Source organism: Aphelocoma coerulescens (assembly GCF_041296385.1).
Source record: "Aphelocoma coerulescens isolate FSJ_1873_10779 chromosome Z unlocalized genomic scaffold, UR_Acoe_1.0 ChrZ, whole genome shotgun sequence".
NCBI lineage: Eukaryota > Metazoa > Chordata > Aves > Passeriformes > Corvidae > Aphelocoma > Aphelocoma coerulescens.
The window spans coordinates 47,080,836-47,097,957 of NW_027184085.1; the positions used below are offsets into that span (position 1 = coordinate 47,080,836).

At 38.1% G+C, this 17,122-nt stretch overlaps 1 protein-coding gene across 2 annotated transcripts in view; it reads left to right on the top strand.

Annotated features, from left to right (window-relative positions):
• The window catches only part of LNPEP (leucyl and cystinyl aminopeptidase), a 55,082-nt gene extending 38,383 nt beyond the window's left edge, over positions 1-16,699 (top strand). For both annotated transcript variants that reach the window (XM_069001315.1, XM_069001316.1), the window contains 10 exons: positions 2,650-2,781; positions 6,453-6,613; positions 9,145-9,233; positions 9,932-10,112; positions 10,478-10,634; positions 11,995-12,179; positions 12,837-12,998; positions 13,818-13,958; positions 14,963-15,044; positions 16,037-16,699. In XM_069001315.1, the coding sequence (XP_068857416.1) occupies positions 2,650-2,781; positions 6,453-6,613; positions 9,145-9,233; positions 9,932-10,112; positions 10,478-10,634; positions 11,995-12,179; positions 12,837-12,998; positions 13,818-13,958; positions 14,963-15,044; positions 16,037-16,168 (1,422 nt within the window). In that variant the 3' untranslated portion in view covers positions 16,169-16,699. The remainder of the gene's footprint in view (positions 1-2,649; positions 2,782-6,452; positions 6,614-9,144; positions 9,234-9,931; positions 10,113-10,477; positions 10,635-11,994; positions 12,180-12,836; positions 12,999-13,817; positions 13,959-14,962; positions 15,045-16,036) is intronic.
• Positions 16,700-17,122: the final 423 nt, after the last annotated feature.

Genomic DNA, 17,122 nt, shown 5'->3' on the forward strand with positions numbered 1-17,122 from the left:
ACGAGGGGTAGAGGCTGACAGCCAACCCGGGAATCCAAACTGGGACAGATTAACGTAACAGAACAGGCGTCCAGGGAGAAGCCTTTCTGATCACCCTAACATAAAGTGGTTCTTGCGGTACTGGGGACTTGTCTTACTGAAAACTCTCTGTGCCTTGTATTTCACCAGCCACCCCAGGGCACCAGTAGGTGAAGTAACATATCCAATTAGGCATATATTCCTCCTCTGATAGTAGACAGTATCAAGTGATTAAAAAAAGAGTAAAAACAAAACATTGAAGTCATCACTCAATTTTATACTCACCCTGGTTTAAAAAAACCCCAGTATTTTAGAGATATCCTGAACTGGAAGCTTGCTTCTAAATGTAAATTATTTTACTGAATATCCTGGTTGTCTGAAACTTGAGTATTCCTAATGTCTAGTGAGAGTTGTGTGTGAGGCTTATGTTATTAAAGGTTCTCAGTGCCTTGCTTAAAAATGCATGAGAGAAGAAATACCTGTATTTGCAAAATTTTTATTTACATGTCTCAGCTTTAGATATCAGATTTTGGTAGTGTTGGAGGAAAAAGTTTTGTTTGCTTATTTTGGATTAGCTGACATTTTTTTCCATTGTTGTCTTGTACTTTCATCTAGTTAGAAATCATGGGGACAGCTATTTTTTGCTAGAAAATAGTTAAATACTACATCTTCCTCTGCTCAGTGGAATGCCATTCCCATGACAGTTTTGGTTTGTTTCCTTTGATGTCTTTTTGCACGTTTCAGCTGGTCAACTCATGTTGTCTGGCATCCTTGAATAGTCTGAGATGCCAGATACACCTAGGGTAGTGATGTGCTTCCATTTATTTTGGACTCTGTTTTCTCAACTGCAAGAACATGCACACGTGATTTTCAGGTTACCTTGGTTGCAAAATTAATTTGGATTCTCTCCCTTTATTGAAAGGCATGGCTGTTGTTTCATGCTTCAGAGGTGTTGTCTCGAATAATTCCCTTTTTGGTGAGCTTCTGGAAGCTATGCATTGGGCACAATCATGTCTGTAGCCAACTATAGTGATACAAATTCTGTCAGTCTTTGATTGAAACTTCTCTCTATAATTTTAGTAGAAAAGTTCCATAAGTGATCGGATTGGTGTTTCAGTCAATTAGTGTAACATTATATTTGGAGAATGATTTTATTACTTTATTGCTACTAATAAGTATCTGCAAATTTTGAATAGAATTGTACCAACCTACACCTTTAAGAGCTGACCAAAAGAGGTTTTGCAAATTGTTAGAAATAGTGTTTTCATGGTTGCTTTCTGTATTTCAGAGGATTTCATTGCATAGCTTTTTATTCATGCATGAAGTTTTTGTATTCCACTACTCTTGTCCCTACAGCTTAGTTAGAGTTCTTGGCGATTCAAGTGAGAAGACATTTGCAGTACAGTCCCTAATAAACAAAGGGCTGTCTGTCACTGAATTGTATAACATAATTTGTTTTGCTGTACTGCCAGATGACACAGATTAGTAGGTGACCTCTACATTTTTCTGTCTGGAATAGAAATTATTGTACAATATTATTTTTAGTCTGACTGTTTTGCAGACTGTCAGTAAACCTAACATGCATGGGTGGGACAAGATCCACCTGCAACGACAGAGTGTATGGAAATCTCTGACAGTAGGAAAAACAAAGTAGCAGAGCTGTAGGTTAAGTATGGATGCATACAGGAGAGGAAGTTGTGGCCAAATTATTAAAAACTGTAGTGAGGGCTATTCTTGCAGTTCGATGAGTAAGGAATAACCAGGTAGCCTTCAGTTTCAGGTAAGATGTTACTCAAATTTGAAAACTTGAATTTGGAATATGTGAGAACAATGCATTATCTCTTTAAAGTCTTCTCCTTTACATCTTGTTTCTTTCCTAGAAATAGCACCAAAAATATAAAGTGCACCTTTAAAGTATTCTTACTTATCTATGGCTGCTCATCTGCATTCAGTTCTACGGTACGCAAGTCATCAGGCGATTTACTTATTAGTGGCTGTGACATAGAAATGTTCACAGCTCTTTTGATACTAAAACTACTCAGTTACTACATTTTTTTTAACAAAACGTGGCTGTATTTAAACACATCAAAATGTACTTGTTCTTCTGCAGCCAGTTTCAGCCTATCAAGTGTATCTCATCTTTTTCCTGTATTTTTAGGTTTTTGATATAACTGCAAATCATATGACTGTTAAACACTGACTCACAAGTGCAGTTCTGTACCATACAGATGAGTATTGGTAATGAAAAATGGCACCCAACAGAGACATATCAGTAAGAAGGCAATATTTTTCAGATTATTTAATTGGAAAAAATGTCAAATTCTATTGGTCCATTTTGTAATTGTAGTTTGAGTCTTTAAAATATATTTTTTCCAAAGCAGGTGGGAAAAATTTTCAAACTGCATTAGCCTTTTCTGTAACTGTATTTGGAGTTTGTGAAATATTAAAAGAATATTTTTTCAAGGCGACTGAGTGTAAAGGTAATTATTTGAAGAATATTATTTGGAATAAAATCTGCTAGCTTCTGAGTTATTCCTGTACTGTGAAAGAGCTATAATATGCATATGCTTTAACAAGTGCTGTAACTTCAATTTACTGATTAATTTTCTTTTTTGTTTTTTCTCCCTAAAGGGAGCTTCACTTCTTTTGATGCTGAAGCATTATCTCACTAAGGATGTTTTCCAAGCTGGCATTGAGGTATACTTGCATAATCACAACTACAGAACTGCCCAGAGTGATGACTTGTGGGACAGCATGAATGAGGTATCCATCTTCAACACATGGTTCTTATTTTCTTTTTTTCTCCATGTCTTTAAGAGTGTTGTAAGTTTTTATTTATTTCCTTGTTTAAGAAATATATAAGGTAATAGACTGCAGGTAAATACTCTGCATTTTTTGCTCATCCTATTCCAAAGTTCTGTCATACAGATAGGGAGATTCCTGAAGCTTCTAGAGCTACATTGAGTATCATCCCAAAAAAGCACTGTGAGTGGGTGTGTGCTGCTATGCATGTCCATCCAGTATGCACATATCTTCTCTTGAATTACGTGGGTAGTGTGTTAAGACCAGAATGAAAGTAATAAAATTTAGGATAAAATTTACTTTCAAGGAATAGCTAAATCCAGCCTCATAGAGGTCTTGGGTTACTCTCTACTAGTGCGACTTTGTGATAGCTTCTGTTTTAACAAGTGTGCTGAAATTTTAGGAAAGCAGACTGTACAGGCAGCTCTCAAATGATAAGGCAAGCATAAGGTTGTGTCTAATTTAAAATGAGTGTGAAGGGCTCAAGAAAAGCAAAGGCTTGAGCAGAAGAGAGTGAGAGCCAGAGTCAGCAAGGCTGTGGGAGTCAGAGAGGCCAGGAAAAGGAGGGTGGAGAGACAGCAGGAAGGACAGGGGAAGGAATAAGGGTCCAGGGAACTACACGCCTATTGGCCTGACCTGAGTGCCAGGGAAGGTCATGGAGCACATCATCTTTAAAACCATTACACAGCACATATAGGACAGCCAGGGAATCAGGCCCAGCCAGCACAGATTTAGGAGGGACAGGTCCTGCCTGACCAACCTGATCTCCTTTTATGACCAGGTGACTTGCCTGGTGGATGAGGGAAAGGCTGTGGATGTTGTGTACCTGACCTTCAGCAAAGCCTTTGACACCATCTCACATGGCATTCTCGTGGAAAAGCTGGCAGCCCATGGTTTGGACAGGTGCATCTTTGCTGGGTTAAAAACTGCCTGCACAGCCAGGCCCAGAGAGTGGAGGTGAATGGTGTCACATCCAGCTGGGGGCTGGTCACCAGTGGTGTCCCCCAGGGCACAGTGTTGGTGCCAGTTCTGTTTAGTATCTTTACTGATGGTCTGGAGCCAGGGATCAAGTTAATCCTCATTAAATTTTTAGATGACACCAAGCTGGGCAGGGGTGTTGACCTGTTGAAGGGCAGGAAGGCTCTGCAGAGGGATCTGTACAGGCTGGATTGATGGGCCAAGGCCAGTGGTATGAAATTCAACGAGGCAAAGTGCTGAGTCCTGCACTTGGGTCACACCAATCCCACGTAGTGCTACAGGCTGTGGGAAGAGTGGTTGGAAGGTGACCCAATGAAAAAGGACCTGGGGGTGCTGGTGGACAGTGGCTGAACCAGACTGAGCCAGGAGTGTGCCCAGGTGGCCAAGAAGGCCAATGGCATCCTGGCCTGTATCAGCAATAGAGTGGCCAGCAGGACTAGGGAAGTGGTTGTCTCCCTGTACTCAGCACTGGTCAGACCACACCTCAAGTTCTGCATCCAGTTCTGAGCTGCTCAGTTCAGGAAGGACATTGAGGCACAGAGAAGGGCAACAAGGCTGGTGATGGGTCTAGACACAAGTCCTGTGAGGAGCAGCTGAGGGAGCTGGGGTTGTTTGTCCTGGAGAAAAGGAGGCTCAGGGATGACCTTATCGCTCTCTGCAAAATCCCTGTAAGGAGGTTGTAGCCAGGTGGGGGTTGGCCTCTTCTCCAAGGCAACCAGCAACAGGGTGAGAGACGTGGCCTGAAGCTGTGCTGAGGGAGGTTCAGGTTGGATATCAGGAAGAATTTTTTTGCTGAAAGGGCAGTTAAGCATGGGAACTGACTGCCCAAGGAGGTGGTGGAGTTATCCCTGGAGGTGTTCAAGAAGCCACTAGTATCTTTTAGTTGATATGATATTCAGTTACAGGTTGGACTTGGTGATTGCAGATGTCTTTTCCAACTTCAGTGATTCTGTGATTCTATGAAGAGCTGCTGAAGGTCAGAGATAGAGCAGGGAAGGGGTAGAGGCATAAGGATTGAAGGGAGAAAGGACACAAGGGGAGAGAGTAGGAGAGAGTGCAGTGGAGGAAGTGCTCAAGAGGGGGTGAATATGTGCAAGAGAGACAGTGACTCTAACAAGCAAGAGCTGCTGAGTACCTCAGGGAGTGTCAAGGTAGTTGTATAAGGGAAAGGAACAGATTTCCCAATGTTTGTGTATATTGCATAGTATATATTAAAGTCTGAAATACATGTGAGGTTCCCTCACAGAAGCTGAGTTCTAGGCAGGGTACTGACTTAATATTTAATTTTGGTTCTTGACATCTACCTTATGATATTCAAATTTCTGAAGAACAGGAGTCAGCTGTCACAGGTGGCTGTAAATTTGCCTGTTTAGTTATAACGTAGTCACTTAGTTGGCCCGTTAGTGATTGACTGTTGCTGATAGCAGTCTGTGACTCTTGTGACAGAGAATTCTTCTTGTGGAAAAGTGACTTTTATAATGCCAAACAGACTTTCCTCTCCTCAACCTTTCACAAATGCCTCACATTTAATTAATGTGAGAGCTTAACTAACTAGGTGCAGGATTTAACTGTTACCACAATACAGGAAAAGAGTAATCCTCAAAACTTTAGACTACTTGCTTTGTCTGTCTCTCTGGCTCAGAGTAGCTGTTGTCATTGTTGTTTATTACTATTATTATTATTATTATTATTATTATTACCCTACTCTTTGCTTCAAAAAAACTCAAACATGCAGACTTCAAATTCTATAAATTTGAAGTGTTTGATATAGAATTGCTTCCCTGAAATTGAAACCCCTATTGAAGGTTTATGGTCATTCTCTACATAAATAGTATTGTATTTTCCCATAAGGGTGAACTGTACATATTACAGGCTTGAACAGAGAGCAGTGAGCATTAAGATGCTTCTCTGAACTATTGAAAGACACAGCATAGGTTGGTAAAAGTTAATGTAACTTGAATAATGATGTATTAATTTCCTTATGTTCCCGATAGCTCAGCCTAAAACACATTTTTGCAACTTGGGGGACATACTATCTTTTTCAGGGTAAAATGTTTTCTCTGCTAATAAAGAGATGGTAATACATAGCCATTATAAAGTACTTGTTCTCAGTGGGGATGTTGTAGTACTAACAGTTCCTTAGAGATTAGAAGAAGTCAAAGGTAAAGCTATGCAAAGGCTGGTAAGCGGTAGGGGGAACAAATAAATTTATAAAGGATATGTGGGTTTGTTGTACAAATACCATCACTGTACTTCGATTTCTAATATTAATTTCAGAATTAAAAAAAAGATTTTTCAACTTGAAACACTCACATTATGTCAGCATACCAATAAGGAAAGATAAAGGGTGGGGAGAGCTTGGTATCTTAATGTAGCTTTCTTTTCTGTACCATTGTCTCTCCACCCTTACTACAATATCAGTTCAACTTACCTGGTGTTTCCAGTTTGTCTTTCTACTGCTTGGCTAGGATTCCCTCAACTTAAAATAAAAACTACTTGCTCCCCTAAATTGTTGCTTATGAAATGTACAAGTTTGCTGTCAAAGCAATTGTTTACAGATGCAAAACCATGCTACCACTTAATTGGTAACTTAAGAAGAAAGTTAAGTGTTCTCCATTTGCTATTTTCTTGTTATGTTATGATTGTTTTTACAGATTACCAATGGAACGCTAGATGTAAAAAAAATGATGAAGACTTGGATTGTGCATAAAGGATTTCCTTTAGTCACTGTTGTCCGAAAGGGAAAGATTATTTCAGTACAACAAGAGAAATTTTTGTATCGTGTGGAACCAGAAAACTGGACATCAGATGCAAGGTTATTACCTTCTCAATACCTTTCATCCATTAAAAGCAGGCTGCTGTCTTAAACCTTGTAGATCTTTCTCACTTGTATTCAGGCCTTTTAGTGTTTCCTTTGGAGGCAGGTAGTAATAGAGAATTCAGCACAGAAACTCACACATCTAGTAGCTACTTGAAGACCCGTGTCTATTTCCACTGAAGCAACTGGTAAAAATTGGTGACACCCTTTGTAATCTGAGTTTCTTACATGCATCCTTTCCTGAAGCTTTTAAGCTTGACATCATGAGTTGGCTTTCAATACCAAAAGGCAGATCTCATAAGTAAAGGTTTCTCTACATTTGAGAAAGTTCTGTGTGTTTAACAAGAATCTGAAGAAAGGCAGGTTGCAGAAGTTTTACAGAAGTTACAGATGCATGCATCCTACTTTAGAGCTTCTGCTTCTTACTGCCAAAACTCAGTGTACATCTTGGGCTTTGCTAGAGGAAGGTAGAGAAGCTCGAATCAGTGCTTTCTTGGCTTTGAAATTTTAAGATGACACTAATGCATGACATCACATGACTGAATGTATAACAGAGGCAACATCCATTGTACCAAAACCTAAAAGGAAGTACATATGCAAATACTGAAGAAGCAAAGATGTGGCAGTTGGTAATTTCAAAATTTCATTTACTACAAATATAACTTACCTTATTACCCTCAACAGTGTTTTCCAACAAAAATATGTAAGTGTGAATTCTTCTGAGATTTTGCTGGTTTTATTCAGTTGTTTGAAGTTTTAACAGGACCTGAGTCCTTTGCACCATCTTGCAGAAAATTAGGTCTGTGAAAGAAATTTGTCTCTTGAAATGTAGGAATTTAGAGGGCTCTGTTTTATTTTGGTTATGTGGAGGAAGAAAAGCAATGTTGGGTTGACAGGTAAGGGAGGAAGGGAAGGATTTTTAAGCTAAGTAATTTCTGTTTCTAATTGATGTAAATTTGGGGCATGCATGAAAAGGTTTTGAAGAAGAGCACTCTGTGTGAGTCATACATAGAGGGGGTCCCTGTCAAAATCAGATTAATACGTGCAGCTTCTTTCATCCCACTCAGACCTGTGTTTTCTCTAAATAGCCAAGTCCTTATCATCATTATGAGCCTCCTTAGCATTTATTCTTCCAGCTTGCAGTTCACTTAAGAAAGTCTTCATGGTATGCAATTAATTATGGGTTCTATACCATGGATTGGTATTTGAGTCTTGTACTTGGATCATTTTTTATTTTAGTTAAAACTTGTAAAAGGTCAGAAAAACAATGTTGGACTCAGGTAAAAATAGTACTGGATGAATTTCTGATGCAGCCAGAGATTTACTGTCTATATGATTTTGGACAAGCTACCTAGCATGCTGGAACGGGGAAAGAAGTACTCGGAAAAGTGGAGTCCATCAGGGGTCCATATTGAGACTGCTGCATTTTAAGATCTTCATCAATGACGTTCACAGTGAGATCAAGTGTCCCTGCAGAGAATTTGTGGATGACACCAAGCTGAGTGGTGCAGTTGATGTGCCTGGGGGAAGGGATGCCATCCAGAAGGATCTGGACAAACTTGAGCAGTGGGCCCTTGGTCAGAGCAGCCTCTGATATCAGCAGGCTGGGAGATGAACAGATCAAGAGCAGCCTTGCAAAGGAGGACTTGGGGGGACTGGTGGTACTGGACACAAGTCAGCAGTGTGCACACACAGCCCAGAATTCCAGCTGTATCTTGAGGTGCATCCAAAGCAGTGTGGGTAGCAGGGGAGGGAGGGGATTCTGTCCTTCTGCTCCCCTCTGGTAAGACCCCACCTGGAACACTGCATCCAGATCTGGGGTCCCAGCACAGGAAGGACAGGGACCTATTGGAGTGAGTCCAGATGAGGTTCACAAAAATGATCAGATGGACAGAACACCTCTTGTACAAGGACAGACAGACAGTTTGGGCTGTTCACCCTGGAGGACAAAAGGCTCTGGGGAGAACTCACTGCACTTTTTCAGGTACTTAAAAGAAAGATGGGGACAGACTTTTTAGCAGGTCCTGTAGTGGAACAATGGTTTTAAAATAAAAAAGGGTAGATTTAGACGAGACTATAAGGAATGGTATTTTTACAATAAGGGTGGTGAAACAGTGGCACTGGTATCCCAGGGAGGTGGTCAATGCCCCATCCCTGAAAACATTCAGGTCCAGGTTGAATGGGACTCTGAGCAACATGATCTAGTTGAAGATGTCCCTGCTCATTGCAGGGGAGCTGAACTAGATGACCTTAAGAGGTCTTTTCTAAAACCTGTTCTTCCAAGCTGTTCTATAAAATTTACTCATTTCTCAACATGGTGGAACTAAAAAATTAATTTCTGTGCATGCTGTGCATTTATTCTTTCATCATGTCCTGGTTATATAGGTGAGATTTATACTTTATTATTCTAGCATTCAGTGATTCTAGTATTATTAGTATACAAAAGTGCTTAAAATGAAACAAAACAAACAATTCAAGAGCGATAGCATGTATATAGTATGTCAGTTAACATTTGTTTTCCGTTGCAGTTACCTGTGGCACATTCCTCTCACTTACATTACAAATAGGTGCAACTTTACCCATTGTACTAATGCATATTTACTGGATCAGAAGTCAGGTACGTGACTCATAACTTTGGTAGCAAGTTACTTAAGTGTTACAGATACATGATTTTTCTGAGAACACCCTTGAGTAAGATGTGAAGGTGAAAACATACAGGTACAAAGTAATTACAGAGATCTGGAGCAAAGCACTGCTGCTGTTGTCATCATCAGAGAGTTGGTTCCCTATAGCATGTATGTATATATAAATGACAGCAACCAGAACAGAAGCACAGGTTTGAAATTTGTAAAAGCCTGTGCTTTTCATCACAGTGCATACACACAATCTCTCAACTGCATGGTCCTTAGAGAGCAAGAAATGTGAAAGTTGGTCTGCCGGTTTGTTGAAATGTTAGGAAGTAACTTTCCACTGAAATATTTATTTTATTTAATTGTGTAGGAAGATACTGTATTTGGAACAGTAGATGGGGCTGTTTGAAAGAAGGACTGGACAGAAGGAGAGGAATTAACTGATGCAGCTTGGGGCAGACTGTGATAATGTTTGTTCAATCAGATGTAGGAAGAAGGATGAGGAAGTACAACCTGGAATTTTTGAGCCTTTTGAAACCTTTGTACTGGCTTTTCCTTCTTCATAGTAGGGGGAAATAGCATGAAAGAATTCACTCTCTGAAACTAGTCTACTTCGTAGACTTTGATTTGAACAAACAGTTGTTAAATATTTGTTTCTGCTGATAACATATTGTCTGTCCACTAGCTGTCATTGAACTTCCAGAAGAGGTGGAATGGATAAAATTCAATGTGGACATGAATGGCTATTACATAGTACACTATGCTGAAGACTGGAAAATACTGATTGATCTGTTGAAAAAAAACCACACTGCTCTGAGTCCTAAAGACAGAGCAAATTTAATCAACAATATCTTCAACCTTGCACGGTAAGACTTCTGTATGGGACAACAGGTTTAATACTTGTTTGGAGATTTTTCCAAGTCAGAAGACATGAGATTTGGTTTCTAGAAACAACTGCATTAGAGACATTTTAATTCAGTCAATAGCCTTGTTGGAACTGTTCACTGATGCTTCCATATTGGTGCTAGATGTTATCTTCCAGTTCTTTATAGCATCATCTATTTATTGGGGTCACATAGAGCCACATGATAGTTTCCATTTCTGGCAGACACTGTTTTCTTTAGTGTCTTATCTCTCTGTTAGTGTAATGGAAAGCATCACTTCTAATCTTGTTTCAGGGAGTGCATTTGTTTTGTAATCCATTTTAATGTTTCTTTTCATTTACCCATAGTCTAGGAAGAGAGTCTCTGGAAAAGGCCTTTGAGTTGATTGATTACCTTAACAAAGAGAACTGCACTGCACCACTTACTCAAGCTTTGTTTCAGCTGAGTCTTATATACAACCTTTTAGACAAAAAGGGTGAACAACAACTGGCAGGACGAGTCATGGTATGTCTTAGTTTTTCATAAATTATAATTCGAAATAATTAGCTATAATGTTCTTTATAGTTACATTACCTTTTTACGTGTTGACTGCTGAACATACTCAGTACACTAAGTTGGATGGGGATTCTAGAGAGTTACCAGTCTTGCCAGCTTTTTCTAATGATCTCTTTTCGAAATGCTACATTTTTTGGATCAGCTTCTTCCCCTCTCCTTCCCCTGTTTCTATACCATACCCATATGCCCCAAACTGTTTTGTAGGAAGTGTGGTGCAGTGGGAACACTGCAGCCAGTGGTGTCTGGGGCTATCTTAAAGTGTCCATACAGGTCAGTTTAGCAGAAATATGTAATTAAACAGAATCCATGAACTTCTCTTATATAGAAAAGTTATTTTCAAAAGTTAGAGTGGTGTAGAGAGACAGGAGAAAAAAATTGTACTGTTTTCTGTAAAACTAGAAACACAAGGATAGTTGTCATTGTTCTGTTCCAGTTGTGTAATAGATGAATACAATATAGTGCTACAGACTTGGCAGTGAAATCAATATTGTAGGTTCAGTTCTTGAAGAGGATATGTCTTATCATTTCTCTGTTTACCTTATTATGGAGCTTCTTCTCCATATTCATCCACTGGTTTAAAATGATCCTTGCTGCTTTACATTGTAAAATGTCAGTAAAGGGATTTAGCCTATAAGAAAATTATTAAATGATTAGATATAATAGCAGGTGTTTTTTCTTTACACTAGGTAGGGATAATTAGCAAGTGCTTAAGGAAACATAAGAAACAAAAAGCACTCTTTTAATTTACCCAAAGTTGTTATGTATCTGCTATAAACATCCCGTGCTCTGGTTTGCAATGCAGTGTCTATGCAGTTTTATCTAAGTTCAAAAGTTTCAGCTGAGATGTGGTAGCTGATCAGGCATCCAGCTGTGGTTTTGGCAAGCTACAGAACTACAAAACTGAAGGGTGTTCAGCCTATCGACAGACAAAAGTTGTTTCTTTGTGTTAAACAAAGGTATATTAACTGTGACTTGGTAAAGTTAAAAGAAACATACAGAAGTTGTAGTTAGTTGAGGTCGTAAGCTGTTTACAAGCCAGCCTGAGCCATGGCTTGAAGAGTAGTCTTTAGTTTCCGTGTGCAATGTAAGATGTAACCTGGCCCACCTTTCAGGTTTATGTGCTATGTGATACTTATTCCTACAGTTAAGAAACAATATGTGTAAATTGGAATAAATAGATGAAAAACTACAATGTTTAGCTTCCACAGTTCTAAAGCTCAACTTTTTTTTCTTATTTCAAACTAATTTTGTATATAAAAAATCCTCTTGGAAGGAATTAACTATTGCTAGTAAGTTTTTCCTCCTTTAGCATAGAATAGAGCACTTGCTTGGGGATAAAATTGATCAACAGCACTGGACAGATGATGGGACCCTGTCTGAACGAGAGCTCCGGTCAACACTGCTGGCTTTTGCCTGCACCCATGATATAAGAAACTGTAGAACAACTGCCACTGAGATGTTTGAGACGTGGATGAAGTCTAACGGAACAATAAGGTACCACAAAAACTGAGCTTCCACTTCTTTTACCCATCTGTTTTCCTGTTACACTGCCACCATTGTATTGGGGAAAAATACCCCAACAACAAACAGAACAATGAAAAAAAAAACCCATCAGACCACCCCACCTGCTTAGTATTGATAAAGAACGTAAATCTATCTTTAACTGTTCCATGTGTAAAAGTAATTGCTGTTTCACAGTGAGAGGATGACTGCGCTAGACTTTGTCTCCAGTGTCATTAAGTGTGACAGCAAAACCAGCCACAAATTGCTGTCATCTGCCTTTCCTGAGCTACATGTTGAAAGAAGATTACTTAGTGGCAAAGCCAAAGCACACTTTTTTATCATGCAGAATTCATTCTGCACTGGATTCATTTGAGTTTTGAGTCATAGAAAATTCTCAGGTTTTTTGTACAATTTACTTTGTTTTCATGCAACTAAATTATTTGCTTTTTCCTAGTGACTGAAAGTATTAGATTGGCATGAATTCAGTCCAGCAAACTTTAACAATTGCTGCAGAATCAAATTGCTCGAAAGAGAGGCATCTCTTTCAGGTTAATCTTTAAATTTTGTGACTTCTTTCTTCTTTTCTCAGGTGAGCATTTTTGTGCCCCCTTCGTTTATTTGTTTTGTTGCTTTTGTTTTTCCCTGTAGTCTGCCTAGTGATGTTATGAAAGCCATATTTGCAGTTGGAGCCAAGTCTAATGATGGCTGGGAATTCCTCCTGAAGATGTACTCCTCTTCAGTTTCTGAAGCCGAGAAAAGCAAAATGATTAAAGCCTTGGCCAGCACAGAAGATGCCAGAAAGCTGATCTGGTATGAAGGAGCCAAAAAGCCAAAATGCTGTGTGAATTACAAGTGATAACAATCTTCTTGGAAAAGTGCATTGCCTTTTTTCTATTGCTGAAAACATTTCTGATTGCTAAAGAAAATCCATCTAAATGTTTTTCACAGGCTTCTATACACATGAAGAGCCTGACATTTTTACTTAAAAATAACTTATGTAATAGAGAAGCACAAAAGACGAAATTCTGAATATGCATAAAGAGAAAAGAATTTAACTGAAAGGCTTTGTACTACTGGTAACACAAAATTTTAGATTTTTCAGTATGGGTAACAAAATTGCAGGCTGTTCTATAGAACCTTAAAAGATTGGTATACCTTTATAATCAAAATAATAACTAGTTGAGGTATTTTTTTGCTTGGGTTTTTTTTCTCTTCTTTTTCCCTTTCTTTAGGTGACATCTTGACTTTACATTATGTTCCCCTCTATGGACTAAATCTCAGTACTTCATGGAGAGCACAAACTTCTGCTAATCCAGCTTCCTTCCCTTACCTCTTTGATGTATTGTTTTTCTTTTACAAACTATTAGAATTTACTTCATCTTTTCCAACACCAATGAAAATTCAGGTACTTGGTTTAGAGCTAAGGTCACTCGGATTTCTGGAAATTAAAGCTGAGTAAGTACAGTTGTTGTAGTAAAATGTAACATCGGTTTCTTCCAGATGCCAGAAGTTGCTTGCTTGATGTATTATATAAACTTTTTCCATCTAATTGAGGACTTTTGGGAAAACCATGTGAACATACGAATAGATGTTTTTTTCCTGTCTCTTTTCATATGCTTTGTCTCCTAGGCTAATGCAGAACAGTCTTGAAGGAGAAATCATCAGGTCACAGGAGCTTTCACATATCATAGCAACTGTTAGCCAGAGTTTGCCTGGGTATTTGCTGGCCTGGGACTTCGTCAAAGAGAACTGGGAAAAGCTTACACGAAAGTAAGGCTTTTGATGCGGCTGAAACTTCAAACTCACAGTGGCAAAAGCACCTGTTTGTTTCTTTCAAACAAGACAATAAGTAGTTGCATTCATATAAAAAGATTCATATTAAGATTGTAAATAATGTTTTAAAATCAGAGGTTACAAATATAACTTGCTACATAAGTTTTGAAGTCTCACCAATTGTTGATGGGACTTTGGAGCTTCCTAGAACCTCAGTGTAATTCTAAACAATCTTGATCTTAATTTTTCTTGAAAGGTTGCTGTCTCTAAGATGATTGGTTCAGTTGCAGGATATTTATGTGGATCAAATGGATTCAAAAGGTGATCCAGAGAATTCAGCATTTATTTTTTCTGCATTGTTACAGCACTCCTAAAACCAAGTAACCAAAATATCCCACTTGCTTCAGAAATCTGTTCTCTTTAACTGGGTCTGAAGGGTACCCAGCAGGAAAGCTGACCCCCCCAAGTCTTCAAAATCTAACAGTACTAGAAACCTGTATTTCTAAATCCCAGCTTTGATTTTAAACAGTTTCACATTACTAAAAAAGTTTCTCGTCAGTGAAAACTTCTGCTCTAGGAAGCCCTTCATCACCAATATTACAAAGTTACTTCACTTGAAACAAAACCTGGTTGCAAGTTCAATTATAGTAGAGCTTTAGAACACATACATACCACAAATACGGATCTTGATATTCATTGTATGGTGTCCTCAGTTCTTTAGTATTTGACTTGTGATAGAAGTTTGAAAATTTTCCATGGCTTTTGCTCTGATGTTACATTTTTAGAGGGAATAGGGAGCTAGAGGCTTGGATTTCTAGGATGGTATATTTCTTTGAAAAAAAAAAAGGTTTGTAGTTGTAATGTAAGGTACTGAATTTAAGTGCTTTTAATAATTTCCAACTACTAAACAAAAAAGTAGAAATAGTAGAGAAGAATGTATACATATACCAAAACTGCATCTTAAAGTGTCTCCTAGCTGAAAATACTTGTTTGTCTTTCAGGTTTCACCTAGGCTCATATACTATCCAGAATATCATTAGCTGGTCAACTTCTCAGTTTGCAACGAAGGCACATCTGCTTGAGGTTGGTGGCTTAATCTACCAGAAAGGTGTATCTTCTAGTGCCAATGCTATTTTCATTTAGTTGAACAATGATGAATACACATGATCACATGTTATTTATATCCTCAACACCCTTTTGTGAGGATATACATCAGTTGCTTTCCCTATTCCAAACATGGCAAATATATCCATAAACACTGGGAGATTATATACTGAGTCTGTGACAGAGTTGCATTACAGAGTTGAACACAGTTATTGGTTTATACTATTGTGTTTTCCTATGCACTGGAACACACTGTCTCACAAAATAACGATTAGATCTGTATATAATTTTGGTCTAGAATTTGTAAACAAGCTATGCTTTTTGTACCTCTGAAATGTGATACATTTTTATGTGCCATAAAAATGGCTTTATGCTGTTTTTTCCTGTCAGCATTCCCAAGAGTTATAGTGGAAATTGAGTATCAGTCAATAATTGTTTAATAGCTTTTAGAAAGCTCTGTTGTCTTCTCTAACAAGGTATTGAAGTTAATATATCAAGAATCATTCAAGATTTAGTCTAATGTTTTCATTCAGATAATTTGGTAGAGATAGTTGTTAATGGTTTGATCTATAATAGTTTAACTGTTAGCATTGACAGGTATAATGATGATGGGGGCTGTTCCAGAATGCTGAGGAGGGTTGCTTGCAGCAACCAATTCTGTGTCACAGAATAGGACTCATTTTCCAGAACTCTGCATACTTTCTGTTGGCTTTGTGATATGGTAAATCAATTTCTGTTTATTGGTGAAATGATATATTGAAAACGAATGAGTTATTGCTGCTGTATTCATGAAAAATGTTTTTCTTTCATTTTGGGAGCTCCTTTGAGAGATTTATTTACTGCATAGATACAAACAATTCTCAAAAATTGATTTTCTTCAACATGTGTGTAGCCTTTGCTACTGAACCTATTTGTCTGGCTAGTGCTGATTTTAATTAAGATCTTTTTCTTTCTTTATTCTTGCTATGCAGGTCAAGTCATTTTTTGAGTCAAAGTCAGAGGAGAGTTCTCAACTGCGTTGTGTAAAAGAGGCAATTGATACAATTCAGCTCAATATCCAGTGGATGGACAGAAACTTGGCAAAGCTACAAGAACTGCTATAGTGCATATAATACTGTGCTGTGTCAGCCATTTAGGAGCTCTGTGAGCAGTTACTGTGTTTCATTTGCAAAAGCCAGGGTGAAACCAGGCATCACTGCAACATTGCACTATTAAGGAGTCTAGATAGCTCAGGGCATGTCTCAGATAAATTTTTATTTTCCTTGAAGCATTTTTGAGCAATATGTAAGTATTTACCCTGAAACTGTTTTCATCTATAGACCAAACATCTGCACAAATGATTAAATATAATTTTATATGTTAAACTTACACCCTTTCTTTTGGAGTTGTGTTATAATTTCTTGGCGGTGGGTTAATATTGGCAGTCAGGTAAGAAAAAAAGAGTTACCGTGAACTGTTACTTCTTTGCAGACTGCTCATTGAGCAGTAGATTTTTGTTCTTAATGCAAAACTGTATGTGGTTTCCACATTTGTAGATATAGAAGCTGTTGTGAAACAGAATTATATTTCAGATATGTAAGTAGTAGTGAATGTTATAAAGTTTGAGAGGTGAAATAAATACAATTCCAATTTGATTTAAGTTTGGATTTTTTATTTTCATGGTGTTCTTTAGGAATTACGCATAAAAAAATAAATCTTGTGCTAATAGTATACAATTTGATATATAAAGTGGCTGGATAGTAGTATGGAAAAGAAGAAACAGAAAGCAAAACCAAGTCTTTTAGAGATGGGATTTCCAGGAACAATGGTGTGACTTTGGAACTTCTACTCTGAATTTATCAGATAGTTTTGAGAATCTCATCATTAATCATCGAACTTTAACTGATTTTGCTGTATTGGTCTCTGACCAACTGCACAAAATTGTATTTTTTCAGGTTGGTTCATCTTTTAGACTGACTACTGATTTGTGCCCTTTTGACAGCTGACTTCCAATTTCAACACTTGTTGCAGAGGGTTTGCAGTTGATAGATACGTCAGGCACTTCATTTTTGTAAACT